The sequence below is a fragment of the Dromiciops gliroides genome, chromosome 3 (genome assembly GCF_019393635.1).
Source record: "Dromiciops gliroides isolate mDroGli1 chromosome 3, mDroGli1.pri, whole genome shotgun sequence".
In the NCBI taxonomy this organism is placed as follows: domain Eukaryota; kingdom Metazoa; phylum Chordata; class Mammalia; order Microbiotheria; family Microbiotheriidae; genus Dromiciops; species Dromiciops gliroides.
The window spans coordinates 45,855,627-45,874,476 of NC_057863.1; the positions used below are offsets into that span (position 1 = coordinate 45,855,627).

Genomic DNA, 18,850 nt, shown 5'->3' on the forward strand with positions numbered 1-18,850 from the left:
TGCACCACCTAGCTTCCCCACACCATTTGGCTTTTAAAACCCTCCCCAAAATGGGCCCTCACTACCTTTCCAGTATTCTTACCTATTAGTTATTCCCTCCACACATGCTGTCATCTATCTAAATGAGCATATTCATGGTTCCATTCACATACACACACACACAAAATTCCATCTCTCATCTCTACCTTATGCCTAGAAAGTGCTCGCTCCTTATTTCAGCTTCTTGGGATCTTGACACCCTTCAACACTTACATAAAGGGCTATCTGATTCATGAAGCTTGGTGACGTAGTAGACAGAGTGCTAGACTTGAATTCGAATCTTGTCTCAGACACTTACATGTGGGTAATGCATGTGGATGCAGATGGCCGATCCTTAACTTTAAGTCACTTAAACACAATCAGGCTTAGTCCTCTTATCTATAAAACAGGGATAATGAGGGTGTTGTGAGGCTCAAATGAGATGAAGTGCCTTGAAAAGGACTATATAAATTCTAGCTATTATCATCAATCATCATCAACATTATCAGATTCTGGCTGTCCCAATTCACCTAGGTATTAGTGCACATTCTCTGCAAGCTGCTTTACATCCACTTTGTATACATTTCATACATATTTATTCACTGGAGAAAAAGTATAAAAAAGGAGGTGTTAATGCAACCATAAAAGATGTAGTGAGGCCAAGTGAATCCTATTTGAGATGGGAATCAGTCCCTTGAGCGAATCAGAAAGGAAAAAATTCCATAGAATGAAGAATTATAGGCCATGCCTCAAAGTGACATTTAAAAGTCAGTCTACTGATTCCAGGAAACAGACTTGAAGAGGTAGAGATGAGTGGTGGGAGGAGGAGAAGAGGCATGGAATTGGAGAATGGGAAGCTATAAGAAGCCATGTGGACCTGGGAGAGGGAGGTTGTAAGCAGAGGCAGCTGACATCAAGAAAGGGGTCAGAACTCTAGAAGGAATGTGGCTAGGATGGATCAGGTATGAGATGTTCCATGTGTTGCTGAAATCTTGACTGACACTCCCAAAACGGAGTCCTTTATGGGAGCTTGAAACCCTTTTCCTTTTGGGCATGGGGAAAATGTTTACCTTTAAAAAAAAAAAAGATAAAGTAAACATTTAAAACAATGCTAATCACCCACATGTTCTCCTTGAGATATAAAACACCCCAGGGAAGAGGTAGAGATAAATCTAATGCTGCAGTATTTTGGCAGAAGTGCCATTTCAGTCTGGGGGCTCAGAGTTAACAAAAAGATGAAGAGAATTATAGTCCCTTTGAGTCTACTTCCCAGAATGGAGGAGCATTTATTGTGGGAAATCTCTCTGGGCGTTGAAGTAGTAGTACCATGAGGAGCAAACGGATGTGTCTAAACAACCTACACACACACACACACACATGTATGTATGCACACAGAACTTATACATAAAATTATACCTGTACACATACATATATACATAGACACATATACATATAAAATATGTATGTGTGTGTATATATATATACAGAATGGGCCAAAAGTCACAAAGGGATTTCAATATTTAATAAGTGCTTTATTTCTTGTTTTTAATTTACAATACCTTAGCATCCTACAAAGTATATATAGAAAATGAATTTATATTATATGTAGAAAATTAAATCTCATAAATGGAGAAAATAAAGGAAAAATAAGTTTCAAAAAGTTATTAAGGAGGAAGCTAGGTGGCTCAGTGGATAAAGCACTGGCCCTGGATTCAGGAGAACTTGAGTTCAAATCCGGCTTCAGACACTTGACACTTACTAGCTGTGTGACCCTAGGCAAGTCCCTTAACTCCCATTGCCCTGCCAAAAAAAACCCCAAAAACCCAAGTTATTAAAGCATCATGACTTTGGGCCCACCCTATGTGTATAAATATATATGTGTGTGTGTGTGTTTGTATACACACATACATATACACATGCATATAAATACATGTACACATATTCACATACACATATACATACACAAACACATTGTTGCTCTTGTTTGTCCTTTGTTCTCAAAGAGGACATTGGGGGGATGTCGTGACTTGCAGTGAATTGAATTTAAGTGGGGGAGGGCTGTGCAAGATCACCAGCCTTACTCTCTCCTCCAGAGCCATCTGGGTCTGGTAGCAAGATATACATCAGGACAATTGGAGATGGCCCTGGATGTTTAAGGCAATTGGGGTTGACTTTTGCCCAGGGTTACACAGCTACTAAGTGTCTAAGGTGAGATTTGAACTCATATCCTCTCGATTTCAGGGTCAGTGCTCTATTCACTTTTCCACCTAGCTGCCCTAAACAAGCATTTAGTTGGCCTGGTCTAATGGGCAAGGTCCTATGCTAAGCAATAGAGATAAAAAGACAAAATGAAAACAGTCTCTGGATCTTGGCAGCTACATAGCCTATCCTTTTCAGTAATATTATCTGACACATATACAACACTTTAATATAAAACACTTTAGAGGGAGGGAGGGAGAGACAGACAGACAGACAGACAGACAGAGACAGAGACAGAGAAACAGAGAAAACTCAGGACTTCCTAACTCTAGGTCTGACTGTATCCACTGGACCACCCAGATGCCCTAAAATAAAATAGTTATCCCTTCCACATTGTGGGGGAAGGGGAGTTTGGAGTGTGGCACCCCTCCCCCCTGCAGCCCTCTCCCTCATGATCTAGCAAATCCATGTAAAATTTGTTTGACCTTCCCCTTCATATCAGAGAAGTCTGAATTTTTTCATTTTCTTTTACAGGGTATGTATTAAAAGATAAAATATCTTGATATTATACAATAGTATACATATATTTTATGTATTTCAGAGTTTCTAAAATGTTTCTGTTTTGTCTGCTGGCCTTGTGTGTTTTCTGCAACTTCTGCAAAACTCCCCGCCCCCCCCCGCCCCGCCCCCCCACTGCCCATTCCCATTTTATTTCTTATGCAGACCTGCAATATATTGAAATCACAATGGGGAAAGTCACAATGTAGAAGGGATAACTATATGTAGGTTTGCTAAAGAAACCAATTATATACTTATAAAAATAGCACACACACACACACAGAATTCACAGACTCCAGGTTCAGGACTCCTGTGACTGTGGGCATTACTTGGGGCATGAGTAAGTGATTTGCCCAGGGTCACATAGTTAGTATAGGTCAGAATCAGAATTTGAACCCAGGTCTTCCTGACTCTGAAGCCAGCTTCCTATGTTTTATAATTCTGTGCTGCTTCTCATTTCTGTTACAGTAAATATATCCAACCTATACCCTCCTTCCTGAACTTTAGTCTCATCTCACTCATTACTTGCTGGACATCTTTATGCCATTGTGTCCAAAATGGCCCTAGGCATCTTTTACCCAGGCCTGTCCCACCTCCACATTTCCTGTTCCTTTTTATGACACCACCATCTTACCATTCTCCCCTGCTCAGTACAACCCTCTTTTCTTTTCTTTTTTTTTTCTTGCGCAATTGGGGTTAAGTGACTTGCCCAGGGTCACACAGCTAGTAAGTGTTAAGTGTCTGAGGCTGGATTTGAACTCAGGTCCTCCTGACTCCAGGGCCAGTGCTCTATCCTCTGCACCATCTAGCTGCCCCTCTCAGTACAATCCTAACCGCATTCTCCTTTCCCTCTCCCTCATCCCTGATATTCCATCAGCAGCTGACAAATCTTGTCTAATCCTATGCCTATGACATACCTTGTGCCTGTGTCTTCAAGCCATCTTCACCTTTGGCCTAGACTACTGGATACCCAAACAGTGGCCCAAATCCTCTTCCTAATGGTCAGGTCTGGCCCAATCACTACTAGATGAGATCCCAACTCTTTAGTCGGGTGTTTATGGCTCTCCCTGGTCTACTGTCCACTACCCTACTACCTTTATCTCATGAACTTGGCATTCCAGCCCCGAGTCCACCACTCCAACTCCCTCTTCCATTGATGTAGAGTAGCTAGCTATCTCCTATACTCAAAAGGTCCTTTCTCCTCTGAGAGTCTCTACCTTTATGCAAGACTCTCCTTAAGGCATTTCCTCCTCCATGAAGTTCTCCCTGATCCCTCCAGTGGTTAATAGTCTTTCCTTCAAATTACCATCAAGTCCAGCCTCAAACCCAGGGTAAGTCACTTAACTTCTGCCTGCTTCAGTTCCTTAACTGGAAAATGGGGATGATAATAGCCCCTACATCCCAGGGAAATAGACTGATATTGGTAAAAATGCTTAGCACTAGGGCCGGCACATATCAGGTGCTTAATGAGTCCTTCCTTCCTTCCTTCCTTCCTTCCTTCCTTCCTTCCTTCCTTCCTTCCTTCCTTCCTTCCTTCCTTCCACAGCCAGAGCCATGCATGTTAACAGCTAGCTGTACCTAGGCCTTTAGGTTAACCTCTAGACTCAGAGTCTCATTGGATCCTTACAGCAATCCCAGGAGGCAAGTGCTATGGCTATTCCCACTCTACAGATGAAGAAACTGAGGCAGACAGAGGTTAGAGTGGCTCATCCAGACTCACACACCCAGAAGGTGCATCAGAGGGAGGGTTTAAGCCCAGGTATTCCTGGCTCACGAAGGCCAGGGCCCATCTACCATGAACACACACACACATGCATGCAGACACACATGTGCGTGCACACACACAAGTCAGTTGGGAAGGAAACACAATTTCCCAGCAGAAGCAGCTCTCTGAGAAGGTGGCCCTCTGTGAGCAATGAATTCAGATGAATATTCATGAGCAGAGGAGATGATCCTCCAGACGGGCCCCTGGTGTTCATAATCATCACCATTATCACATTTGAGATCCCTGGTGCTTCATGCCACCCTGCGGGGTGCCTGCGAGCCCAGAATTCACAGCCAGGGGTGACGCATGCTCTGGGGCCTGCTGCCAGGCCCTGGGAGGAGCTCTGTCCTGCACCCTTCATCCGGGTCGGCTTGGGGCCCTTTCAGGGTGTGGGCTGACATGCCAGGGTGAGCCCTCCTCGGGTGAAGGATTATTCAAGGCCCAATATCTGCTGAAAGATGCTGGCCGTGCCCCACCCCGGAAGACCAGAGTCTGGGGCTGCTGATTTCCCTCCCAACCCTAAACTCCCTAGTGGGCAGGGAGGGGTTAATTCCCTTTGCACAAGACCACCCTCTATTAAGTGCTTGATAAATACATTTTCATAATGATATAAAATTTGTCTATTCAGACCATGTAGGGCATGACATGAAAACTGGCAAAAATCTCATTTACCTCAAGCTACGTTTATGCCTTTGTGCATGATAAACGTGCACATATGCATAGACACCCACACTGCAAACACATGAGGATAGGAGAAGCAGTGTAGCCTAGTGGATAGAGTCTACTTACAAGTCAAGAAGAGCTGACAACTACTAGCCATGTGTCCCAGAACAAGTCACTTATTTTAATGCACCAAGCAACTCTGAAAGACCGAGTCTTTGTTGTTGCTGAGTCCTTTCAGTCATGTCCACCTCTTCATGACCCCATTCAGGGTTTTCTTGGTAAAGTTCATTTTGTTTTGTTTTGTTTTTTTAGTGAGGCAATTGGGGTTAAGTGACTTGCCCAGGGTCACACAGCTAGTAAGTGTTAAGTGTCTGAGGCCAGATTTGAACTCAGGTACTCCTGACTCCAGGGCCGGTGCTCTATCCACTGCACCACCTAGCTGCCCTCCAGTTCATTTTACATATGAGGAAACTGAGGCAAACAGAGTTAAGTGACTTGACCAGGGTGATACAGCCAGTGTCTGAGGCTGGATTTGAACTCAAGTCTTCCTGACTCCAGGCCTGATGCTGTTTCCACTGTACCTCCTAGCTGCCCTATCACCAAGCCTTGGAGACCACCATTTCAGAAAAAGCCCCAACCATGGTTTAGCTTCCCACCCTCTCTCTAGGTCATCTAGTCATGTAGAGGCATCTAGAAGAGCAATGAAAAAAAAAAATAAGAGCAATGGGTAGAAAGCTGTACTTCTGTTTCAGACACTCACTAGCTTTGTTACCCTGGGTAAAATCACTTAACTTTTCTCAGCCTCTGTTTTCTCATCTGCAAAATGGGAATAATAATATCACTTGCTTCCCAGGATCAAATGAGATAACATATGTTCAGCTCTTTGCAAACCTTAAAGTGCTATGTCAATGATAATGATTATTATTATCAGGAGCAGTAGGAGCAGCCTGGACAGCCTCCTTCCCACCCTGGAGAAATTTTCTTCCTGGTAAACTTTCCACTGCAGCTATTCTTCACTTTATTTTCAGTCTTCCTCACTAGCCACCTTTCCCCTGGGCAAGCACCCAGTCTCCCCCAGTTCCACCCTCTAGGTCTAGAATCCTGAACTATCAAATTGTCTCTGCCATTGTTCCTGGATGGGCTGTGTCAATCTACTTTCTTTTTGTTTGTTTCTTTTTGCTGGGCAATGAGGGTTAAGTGACTTGCCCAGGGTCACACAGCTAGTAAGTGTCAAGTGTCTGAGTCTGGATTTGAACTCAGGTCCTCCTGAATCTAGGGCCGGTGCTTTATCCACTGTGCCACCTAGCTGCCCCTCAATCTACTTTCTACTGGTCCCACTCACTATTGTCTACTTTTGAAACCAAAGCATCCTTCCCTTTGTATGTTGTCTGCTCCATTAGAATGTAAACTCCTAGGAATTGGGACTGTCTGTTTTATTGTGTTTGTATTTCCAGTGTTTAGTGCTTAATAAATGCTTTTTTTTCATTCATTCAACTTTTCCATACTCCAGCTTTCCATACATCCACTACACCACCAATTCATTCATTCAAAGTTTCAGGGCGGGTGGAGTTCTTCATTGGTGCAATAAATTTCCTATACCTATGAAAACAAAGGTCCAGTCAAATAAACAGACCAAAACTCCCTACAAAGCATATTTCAGGGCAATGAAAGAGCCAGGATTCCACAAGCATGGTGGGGGGTGGGGGAGGTCCTCTCTCTACTAATGTAGGTCTCAACCCTTTTGTGCCTTTTGTCTCTTAAATGAGTTCTTATGGCCAATAAATCCATCACTTGGATTTTATGTATGTAGTGATAAGCCTCTCTAAACCCCAGTACCGAGCACACCAGCACATAGAAGGCACGTTTTGATTTTACTTCATTTTTCAATTAATAAGAATTGATTTTCTCTCCATTCTGACTACCCCCATCTCAAATTTGAAAGAAAAAAAGGAAACAACCCCCCATGTAAGCAAATATACACAGTCAAGCACACCAAATGACCACATTGTTCATGAATAAAAATGTGGATATCTATCCTGCAGCATGAATCCATCACTTCTTTCATCAGGAGGTAGATGGAATCACATAGTAAATGTCTGCTAAATTCTTGTTGATTGACTGCCTGTGGGAGTCACTTGGCTGGTCTTCTGATGGCTGATCTGCCCCAAGCCCACATTCATTAAAGCCATTCCAAGTTGGTATAAGACCTGTCAAAGCTCTCACTGCCTGACATAGAAGTAAAGAAATTATCACCTTCACCTTCACCTTCACCTTCACACAACAATTAACAACAGGGTAGGACTTCAGTGGAAGGTAACATATCCAAAATGTGTGAAGATGTTGGCAGCTGTGCTTGGCTGGGTGAGGTACGAATGGTGGTTTCTAGACGTGTGATTTTATTAGTGTAGGCAGTACCCAGTGTGGGAATATCCTCCACCCTCACATATCAGCAGCTCATTTGTAATTTATAATCAAAAGTTGGGAGGCATTTTTGTGGGGGCATAGGGGGTCCTGAAAGTTTATTAGTCATTTGCTTACAGGTAGCCTGCAGAAATGATCCTTTATTTGGTATACCACGTTTTATTCCCAGCACTAGAAGAATATGGTTTTAAAATGATAACGTTTGGGGTCAGGAGACAAGAGTATTTGGGATACCCTATATTTGATATATAAATACCATTGTGACCAGGGACACAGAAAGCCTTGGGTTCAAATCCTGACTCTGATATAATGGCTATGTGATTGGGATGATGGTGGTACTGGTGGTGATGGCAATGATGATAGAAGAAGCAAGCGTTTATATAGCACTTTAAGGTTTTAAAAGCACCATACAGATATATCACTGGATCCTCACAGAAAACCTAGGAAGTAAGTGCTTTTATTATCCCCATTTTATACATGAGGCAGCAGAGGCAGACAGAGGTTGTTACTTGCTACCCAGCCAGGAAATGTCTAAGACAAAATTTGAGCATAGGTTTTTCTGACTCCACATACAGCCTTCCAGCCACTGCACCAACTAGCTACCGCCTAACTTTAATTAGCAGAACCTAAGCCAAATGTCTACTGTTCCCAGCAGCACAGCAGGTGCCAATCTATTTCTCCTCAAAAAGACTTCCTTGTACTAATGAAATCACAGGTATGATGTCCCTCCACCCCACCCCCAAATAAACACAAAATATTTGTGTATTTGTGCATATATGTATATGGGTATATGGATATATGAATATATACACACATATAACAGATGTATATATGCATTTGTATGTCTACATGTATTTAACTATATCTATATCATCTACATCCATCCATGCATCCATCCACCTATCCAGCCATCCATCCATCCATCCATCTATCCATCCATTATCTACCTATCTACCCCTATACATATTTATGCAAACATATACACGTATATCTGCTATTTGTGGCAGGTCTTCAAACTTATTATTTCCAAGGCTGGCCCTCTGTCCATTCCACCACGCAGAATACCCCAAAGTATCTCACAGACCAGAACAGTACATCCCACTGACATAGGGTTTTCCTAGGGGCAACTAGGTGGCACAGTGGATAAAGCACTGGCTCAAGATTCAGGAGGACTTGAGTTCAAATCCAGCCTCAAACAATTGACACTTACTAGCTGTGTGACCCTGGACAAGTCACTTAACCCTCATTGCCCTGCAAAAATAAAAGACCCTGTGAGGCAGGCAGTATAAATATCATCATCCTCTTTTAGAAAGGTACAAGAGTCTCAGAGAGGTTACCTGACTTGCCCAGGTCACCCAGCTAGCAGGCAGAAGAATGGGATTTGAACTGAGGCTTCCTGATCCCCAGCCAGGGGTCTTTCCACTAACACTACACTGCCTAGGCATATAGGGTAGGGCAGTCTCTGGGGAAGAGGGGAGACTATAAGTCTCTATGACAAGCTGTACAAAGTGATTTAAACAAATGTGGTACCTATTGTCCTTTAAAAATGCAGATGCTATTGACATTTGCATAATTAATTTTGAATATGCAACAAAATATAATTAATCAACAAAGAAACAAGAAAATAAGGCACATTTTTAAAAAATTCATCTTCTGCATTGGTCATCCTGTATGTAATAATCAGGCTTCCGTAGCATGAGTGTGCATTCCTAGAGAGCTATTTTAGTGTTGCAAGGGGGAAAGATTTGCATCTTACTTTCCTCTTGGGCCTTCCTTGGGAAGGGTGGATAATGGATGGCCTCGTGTGCTGGGCAGACAAGGAAGGGCAGTGCCCGGTGACCATGGAACAGCATGAGAGGAGATTGATTAAAATTAGGCAAAATCACCCACAGAAGATAGCCCAGAGTTGTCCTCACTGAGAGGCAGTGTTTAGCAGAAGAAATGGGGCCATGATGGTGAAGAGAAGGGATTTCATGCTTGGATGTGAGGCACAATTTCAGGGTGAGAGGCTGACAGCTCCAGGCCATGGCTGCTGGGCTTCAGAACAGGGCACTAAAACCATTTTCTTCCAGCCATCTATTGAAGGGATGGAATTCGATGGTCCCTTTTCCAGGTTGAAAAGTCAGTGATTCTGTGAACTGTCCTGGGACAGTTTTTACAGAACCTAATGGAAGACCAATCACAATTAAAGCCTCCCGCTAAAACACATGACCTCCCCCTTCATACTTTGTTTAGCCAAAATGAACCAGTGACTCTTCCCTGGACTCAACATATGATCTCTCATGCCCAAAAAGCACTCCCTCTTGTTCTGTGTGGGTCACTCCTCCTCCTTCAAGGCTCACTTCAGGTGTCACCTCCTCAATGAAACCTTCCCTGATCACTAACACTGAAAATATTCTTTCCCTACTCAGATTTCCCCAGAGTACTTTGTAGCTCTCCTTTATTCTGAGAGAAATCAAAATTATATTAGCATATTAGCAACTGGTCATTAATTTGTGGTCCATCCTTTTCCTCCTATTTTTGTTAAGAACCCCCGCTCCTGGGGCAGCTAGGTGGCGCAGTGGATAGAGCACTGGCCCTGGAGTCAGGAGGACCTGAGTTCAAATCCAGCCTCAGACACTTAATACTTACTAGCTGTGTGACCCTGGGCAAGTCACTTAACCCCAATTGCCTCACTTAAAAAAAAAAAAAAAGAAGAACCCCCCTCTCCTAAAAAGGTGAGTCAATCTCTGAAGAGTGTAACCGAGTAAGGGAATCTCCATTCTCCACAATTCCTATCAAATCTGTCCTTATACAAGTGTATTGACACTTGAATCACATTGGATTATCTGTATAGGGTTTAAAAGTTTATAAAGCTATTTACATACATTATCCCTTTTAAGCCTCTAAACATCCCCTTGAAACTATAAGTATTCCCATTTTACTAATAATGAGACTTCAGGTTGGAGAAGTTAACAAAACTCATATAGAATTTATATACCACTTTGAGGTTTACAAAGCATGTATTGACTCATTTAATCCTCACAACCACACTGGGAGGTCAGCACCATTTCACAGTTGAGGAAACAGGTTGAAAGTCATGTCTGATTTTGTGACCCCCATCTTTTCTGGGCAAAGATACTCGAGGGGGTAGCTAGGTGGTGCAGCGGATAAAGCACTGACCTTGGATTCAGGAGGACCTGAGTTCATATCCAACCTCAGACACTTGACACTTACAGGCTGTGTGACCCTGGGCAAGTCACTTAACCCTCGTTGCCCCCCGAAATGGTTTGCTTGCAAATGAGACAAACAGGGTTAAATGACTTCCTAAGTTCAAGTGCCATTCTTTACCCACTGTAGCACCAAGCCGTCCAGTCTTCATGCCTACACAACTCATAAAACATCACATAAGGAATCTGAACTCAAATCTTTCTATCTCCAGTTCTAGCACACTAGTTATTGTTTCACATGCCCTCTAATGGTGCATCCCCTATCCCACAAGGGCTTAGGGTTGGCCATTTTTCGTGTTTGTATCTCTGGCACCTGGTACCTGGCCTTTTACATTGTGGGGATTTAACAGATTCTTTTTTTAATGGAATTTAATTATGTAAACATTTATCATTGTGCCTGCATATTGTTTTCTATCATAATTATAAAGAGCTAGCTATCCCCGATGTCAAAGTGGTTGCGTTAATTTTCCTCTCCTGTATACTATTTGTACAACTAAATATTTGCAGGTAAAACCAGACCCTATATTTCTCTGACCTTGTCATCAACTTAGAAAAAAATTGCTTTTTAATCGAACTCTCCCCTACATGGAGCCATTCTCTCTTCCTGATGCCAAGGGCTGGCCATTGCTTTGATTTCAATACACCTGCGGGGGCGGGGTCTTCATTTCCTAAATAAAGGTAAGACCCAAACCCATTGTTCTTACTCCCTGTCCACAGGCTTCCTGGGAGTCTGCAGCAGAGGTACCTACCATCCTCTATCTGTATTTTTTTTGCAGTGCAGAGAAATGAACCCCCTTTCTCTTTTCCCCCCATTGCTCATTGTCTGCATGGATAGATATGGCAGCCATCAATCATTTGAAATGAAGCCCCAGGAGAAGATCACATCTTCCATTTTTGGAATTCTCCCTTGACTACATAATCTTCAGCGACTGATTTTTCAAGAGATTTTTGCATAAATTGACAGAATATCAGAGCTCACCACAGGCAGATATTTCTTCCTCCAGCCAAGGCATTCATCATGCCAGGGAGGAAAGTTGAATGGCAAGAGGCAAGAATGCTGGATTGGAGTCAGGAAAGGTTTGGGATTGGATCTTGCCTCTGACACTGACTGAAAGATGGTGATCGAAATGGTTCTTGGTTTGGCATTTCAGAAATAAATGAAGCAGGATAGTTTGTCATGGCCACAGTGTTTAAGAAGCAATCTCCTCCCTGTTCCAGGCCTAGAGCAATGGAGACCCACCTGACTCACAATTTCCTCTACATCCAGGGATCTGAGGGTAGGACCACCCACAGGATTCTTAACTATTTCCCCAGACGGTTGAGAAAAGTAGAAATGCTGTGGGTGGCAACTAAATTGGTTACCACCAACTCAAGCCTGAATTTTTTTTCAGACACCAGAGAAGGGGTTTCCAATTCTAGATGTTTGAGCAATTTGCCAGATGAGCAGAACGTATGTGTTGTTTCTGCTGATAGGCACGAGGGCTCAGTGAGCACCTGCTGAGTGCGTCCCTTCATTGCAAAGGCAGTGAACTATGGGGTGCAGAATGTACTGTGAGCTGTGGTCAATGTGTTTGTGGATTGTTTTACTGAACTGCTTGTCTTTCTATTTCTTTTCAAATTTCGGTTTTAAAGGGAAAGGCTCCTCAGGCAGGGGAGTGTGCAAGGATAGACTTAGAAATAAGTGTGTGTTACTAGCTGTGTGACCCTGGGCAAGTCACTTAACCTTCATTGTCCTGCAAAGAAAGAAAGAAAGAAAGAAAGAAAGAAAGAAAGAAAGAAAGAAAGAAAGAAAGAAAGAAAGAAAGAAAGAAAGAAAGAGAAAGGAAGGAAGGAAGGAAGGAAGGAAGGAAGGAAGGAAGGAAGGAAGGAAGGAAGGAAGGAAGGAAGGAAGGAAGGAAGGAAGGAAGGAAGGAAGGAAGAAAAATTAAAAAGGTGCCGTTAAAAACAAAAAGCATCAATAAAATAGAATAAAAGAAAACACAAATGTGGGTATGCACGTTGTTACATGGGGTGATGCAATATGTAGAGTGCTTGACCTTGGATCTGGAGGACCTGAGTTCAAATCCAGCCCCAGACACTTACGAGCTGTGTGACTCTGGGGAGTCACTGCATGGCCTGCCTCGGTTTCCCTATCTGTAAAATGAGAAGAATAATAGTACCTCCCTCCCAGGGCTGTTGGCAGGATTAAATGAGATCACAATGTAAGTGCACTTTGCACACCTTAAAGTGCCATATCAATGATAGTGATGAGGATGATATCACCTGAAGGAAGGATGGCAAGACCCCAGAGTCAAATGGAATAGACTCAACACTAATGACAAGAATCTAGGGCGATTCCACATCCCACTATGACCTAGGGCATTGCTTGGGTGCCTATAAACTGGTAAACATTGATTCAAAAACACTGGATGTCTGGGGCAGCTAGGTGGCGCAGTGGATAAAGCACTGGCCCTGGATTCAAGAGGACCTGAGTTCAAATCCGACCTCAGACACTTGATACTTATTAGCTGTGTGACCCTGGGCAAGTAACTTAACCCCCATTGCCCTGCAAACAAACAAACAAAAAAAAAAAAACACTGGATGTCACTCAGTGGCAACCCCATACTTCAGCAATCCCCAGCAGTTTCTTATGATGGAAAGAATCCTGGATTTGCAGTCAGACCCCAGCTTCAAATCCCAGCTTTGCCATCCAGTCTGTGTGAGCTTGGGCAAGTTCCTTAAGTTCTCTGGGTCTCAGTTTCCTCCAGCATAAAAAGGGATTTGGACCAGGTGATTCCTGAGATGCCTTGCAGCTCTCTACCTCTATAACCCTGTAATTTAGTCTTCAAAGCATAGCAGGTCCAAGAAAAATGAAGTGAAGGATCTCTCTGTTAGGGAATGGGCCCTCAATCTATGAAATTGAGAGTTTATGCCTCTATTTCCCCTGAATTCTATGGAGAGCAGCAACCAACAACCTTTCTGAAGTGGTGACCCAGGGTTTAGGGAAGACCCATGGAGATGCTCTTGTCCTCCACCACTACAGTTGTCCATGAATACTTCTCTGCCTGAGACTGGCCACTACAAATGAGTTTGTCTGCCAACTTTGGTCCCTTTAAGCTTGATCTAAGCTGCCCCCACCCAGTATCATTGACAAAGAAAGAGGAAAAAAAGCCAGTCCTCAACTGTAGCTATTTTCCCTTCATTTCTCTGACGTCCACAACTATGGCCTGATCTTATCTAAACTTAGTCTCTTTTCTCTAGTACCTAGTTCATTACTCTATACCAAATAAGACCTTACTGAATGTATTTATTAACTTTTTATTTTATGTACATACACATATATGCATGTATATACATATGCCTACACATATACATACATATGTATACATGCATGTGTGTACACATCTCCTCCATTAGAATCTAAGCTCTTTGCAATTATGGATTGCCTTCATTCTTTGCTCCTGTCTTCAGTACCTAGGACAGTGCTTGGTACATATTTGGTATTTCATGAATACTTTGTGATTGGTTGATTGATAAATACTTGTTGAGGTGAGACAATATAGATTTAGGGGAAAATCAGGCATAGGAACCCTGTTTTTCCCCAGCCCATTGGAATCCAAACCATTCTATTTTTAGACACCCCTCCACCACACACACACACACACACACACACACACACACACACACACACACCTCCCCAGGCCTTGAATGAGCCAGTGACCAGGTTCAGGGAATTGCTGAATTTTAGAGTCAGAAGAAATTTCTGTGGCCATCCAATCCAACCAATACATGAAAGAGAATTCCTTTGTTTGGCAACATATCTAACAAATTTTCATCTAACCTTTGCTCAAAGGCCCCAGTGAGTGGGAACCTACCATTTCCCATAGCAGCCCATTCACTTTGCCATAGATCTCATAGTTAGGAAGTTTCTCCTGATATTGAGCCTGAGTTACCTTCCCGTCCCTCTTGTTTGTAGTTCTGCCCTCTGGGGCCAATCACAATTAGCTTAATTCTTCTTCCATGTGATAGGCCTTTAAATGCTTATGGACAGGTCTTCACATTACCACCCCCACACACATGCACCTCAGGCTTCTCCAATCTCAATATCTTCAGTTCCTTCAACAGATGCTCCTATAGCATGAATCTGAGACCTTTTATCATCCTAGTTGACTCCTCTAGATGCTCTCCAGCTGGTTGCTGGGACAAAACAGAAAGAGGGAGAACATTGTCTCTTGTATTCAGTGGCTCCGTGTGCCCATCATGTCTGAAGATGTGGCCAAATTAATTTGGAAAAGAGCTTTGATTCTTAAGACATCAAAAAGACTTCTTGCTTTAGTTCAAAGTATAGTCTCAATAAAGAGACATTTCCCTTAACAAAGCTGCATTTTTGAAATAGTTAACAACTTGAAAAGGAAACCAAGCTTCAATTTTCTTTACAAGTGTGAAAGAAATACCAGGATTTCATATCTTTATAAAAAGGTGCCTTCACTGCATGGCCCAGAGAAGGCATTCATGGAAAGAAAGCAGTGATATTTTCTCTGCAACTTTCAAAGGAAAGAAGAAGAGGAAGTACCCCATTGTTATTGTTAGTTGTAATTTTAATGCAGGGAGAACTCTGGTTTTCAGCATGAAACACAAAATGGTTAAACCAGTTTACAAGCAATTGTCTTATTTTGTTCTGAAGAAATAAGGAAGCCAGTTTTCAGGGGGGGAAACAGGTTGCCTAGAGAAGTTTTCGTTGTTTGTCTTTCTTTCTCCAAGAGGACCATGACATTGGCGTGATGTCCTGACTTGCACTGAATTGGATTTAAGTGGAGGGCTATGCAAGATCACCAACCTCACTCACTCCTCCAGAGCCATCTCAGTCCAGTGGCAAGATATACATCAGGATGACTGGACATGGCCCTGGATGCTTAAGGCAATTGGTGTTATGTGACTTGCACAGGGTCACACAGCTTGTAAGTGTCTGAGGTCAGATTCCTTCCAACTTTAGGGGCAGTGCTCTATCCACTGAGCCACCTAGAGAGATGATGGAACTCCCATTCTTTCTTGGCCATCTTCAAGTAAAGGTTGAATGCAAGGGATGCAGGAATTTTTTTGGTATGGGTTGGACTAAATGGGCACCAAGGGTTCCAACCTCCAAGTTTTTGTGACTCTATAATTCAAGGAAAATTTATCTCATTATTTTATTTTTTTAATTTTGATTGAGTAAATAGGATCAATAGTAAAGCAACAAGTTTGTTTTTGGCAGTTTTCTTTCTCTAGGCCCTTCTACTATCCTCTATTTCCAAACGTCTTGTTCCCAATTCCACCCACCTAAAATGGCTCTTAAGAAAAAATAGGATGGATGGAAGGAAGGAAGGAAAGGGAGAAAGAAAGAAAAAAGAAGGAAGAAAAAGGAAAGAGAGAGAAAACACTCACAGCAAATATGCAGAGTCAAGAGAAACTAATGCCTTCATTAGCCATGTCCACAAATTTATGTATTCTTCTGCACTGTGAGTCTATCATGTCTCTGTCAGTAGATGGGTAACTGACATCATCTCTGGTCCTCTGGAATTGTGGTTTGTCAACACACTGTTGTGAGTTCCATAGTCTTTCAAAGTTTTTTTTTTTCTTTGTAAAAATTTCTCTCCTAGTTCTGCTCACCTAACTCCGCATCAGTTCATAGATGTCTTCCCCATTTCCTCTGAATGGTTTGTTTTGGCATTCTTATGGCAAAATAACATTCCATACCATTCATATGCTGTAATTTGTTTAGCCATTTACCAATACATGGGTACTCAGTGTCTAAGTTTTTTGCTACTTTGAAAAGATCTGCTATAAATATTTTCTACATATGGGCCCTTTTCCTCTTTCTTTGTTCTTTATAGGGTAGAAACCTAGTAGTGGTATTGCTGGGTCAAAGCTTTTGCAAGGTTTAGTGACTTTTTGTGCATTGTTCCAAATACAACAAATATCTTCTTAATTTTTACTCTTCCTCCCCATTTTTCTTGACCCCAACCAGCCACCAGGACTGAGAAATGTTTGCTCATCTCCTCATCTTGTGTTTTTTCTCTTTGTTTTAGGCTCCTGTGGTTGTCTTGTTATGATACTGTTTGCCTCTGAAGTGAAGATGCACCATCTCTCAGAGAAAATTGCAAATTATAAGGAAGGGACTTTCATATACAAAACTCACAGTGAAAAATATGCCACCTCCTTTTGGATCATTTTTATGTGCTTCTCTGTGCACATTCTGAATGGGCTTTTAATCCGGCTTGCTGGGTTTCAGTTCCCTTTTTCAAAATCTAAAGATTTTGAGACTACTAGTGCAGCAGCAGATCTAATGTACTAAAAGATGATTTTTTTTATCATTGTCCACACGAGGAAGGAGGCATCCTTTGCTCCTGGCAATTCTGCCCCCAAATTAGATCTAAATAGATTCAAAGTAAGAAAATACATATTGACCAGGGACTTTTGGGGTAAATGGATATTTTCTACACTAGCAAGGGAAGAAAATGAAGGTGGCAGAAGGAAGAACATAGTATGGGAAGGAGTGATGCTTTAAACAGCAGGAAGCCATTTCCCCAGGTATTCAAAGGGAATCGTGAACTGGAATGGGTGAAAGGATGCTCTTTGCATAAATCAAAGGCTCATGAAAAAGCTGTTTTTCCATGAGGGATTCAGAAGATGTCTGGCTTTGGGAAGACACATGCCAATCGGAAACTTGATTTTTGATCAAGGCAATCTTTATGGATGATGCATGTGCCAGCAGAGTAGGGAGTGAGAACCTTTTTTTTAAGATAGTCATGCAGTAAATAAGCAGCTTTTGTTGTTAGGGGGAAAATATAACAACAGATTTGACAAAATTTGTCTTGATTGCTGCTAATTCAGTTACCCTGCTTTCTGTTTTGGAGGCTTCCCACCTGGAAAAAGAGCAGAAGGAAGAAGAAACTGAGGGTCTCATTCCCTCCATGAGGCCAAGACACAAAAAAGGGATGCTTTTTGTGTAAATCAAAGGCTGAAGAAAATTCTCTTTTTAAACTAATGGACAGTCTCTGAGGCTCCTGCTTTATCCTTCAAAATTGTTTAGAATCGGTTAGAGTTAGAATCAGTGAGTCTCAGAGTTGGAAGGGGGTGGCGGGGTGGGGAAGGTCTCCTCCAAACCATGCCAGAACAAGAAAGCCCATCTGCCACATCCAGACAAATGGTTGTCCACTTTCTACTTGAATACCTCCCAAGAGGAGAAGCCTATGGGATTCTGAGGTGGCCCATTACACTTTCCGATTGCTCTGTTGGGATTGTTCTGCTTATTTTTCCCAGACCGCAAGGCTAAATCTAAATTACAATTTCCACCCACTACTTCTCATTCAGCCCCCTGGGGCCAAGCAGAACTAGTCTGTTATTCTGTGTTCTACCACTTGCTAGCCCTGAAATGGACTTTAGAAATCATTTAGTCCAAAGTCCTAATTTTTCAGATGGAAAATTAAAGATGAGGGAGATGGTGACCTAAGATCATAATAAAGTCTAGATCTGGAAGAAACCTCAGAGACCATCTAAACTAACTCCTTTTTTTTTTTTACAAATCAGGAAACTGAGGTTCAGGAAGGCTAAATCACTTGCCCAAGGTCATACAAGGAATGTGTCTGAGGCAGGATTTGAACCCAGGTCCACTGGCTACAAAGCCAGTGCATTTTCCACAATACCTTAGTGAGAATGACTTTTTAGGGCCCATTTCAAACAAAGTACTGAATCCCATCACACATTGTTGACACCCCTGGATGTCAAAGGATAATTATATTAAATTCTGAGATTACAATATACTGCCACAGTGTTTTGTAGACTACATTTTCATCTAAAAATCTTAAAAGCAAACTAAGATGTTGTCTCAATTTAGAAATGGTTTTGGTCTATTAGTGGCAAATGAGGCAAAAAATGAGTTCGGGAAACTGACCCTATCTCCATAGTCCAGATTTCAGATCTGGTAAGCAGCAGTGAATAACTGACCAGGTCACTGACAACAGTCCCCTAGGCCACCCAAGGTTGTATTTGTTTAAAGGTA

General features: G+C 42.3%; 1 protein-coding gene across 2 annotated transcripts in view; it reads left to right on the forward strand.

Annotated features, from left to right (window-relative positions):
- Nucleotides 1-17,143, forward strand: part of CLRN1 (clarin 1) — a 51,742-nt gene extending 34,599 nt beyond the window's left edge. The window contains exons 3-5 of one of the 2 annotated variants that reach the window (XM_043998511.1): nucleotides 8,735-8,755; nucleotides 12,225-12,238; nucleotides 16,878-17,143. In XM_043998511.1, coding sequence (XP_043854446.1) covers nucleotides 8,735-8,755; nucleotides 12,225-12,238; nucleotides 16,878-17,143 — 301 coding nt within the window. The remainder of the gene's footprint in view (nucleotides 1-8,734; nucleotides 8,756-12,224; nucleotides 12,239-16,877) is intronic. The other variant, XM_043998510.1, reaches the window with a different exon arrangement.
- The last annotated feature ends 1,707 nt before the right edge of the window (nucleotides 17,144-18,850 follow it).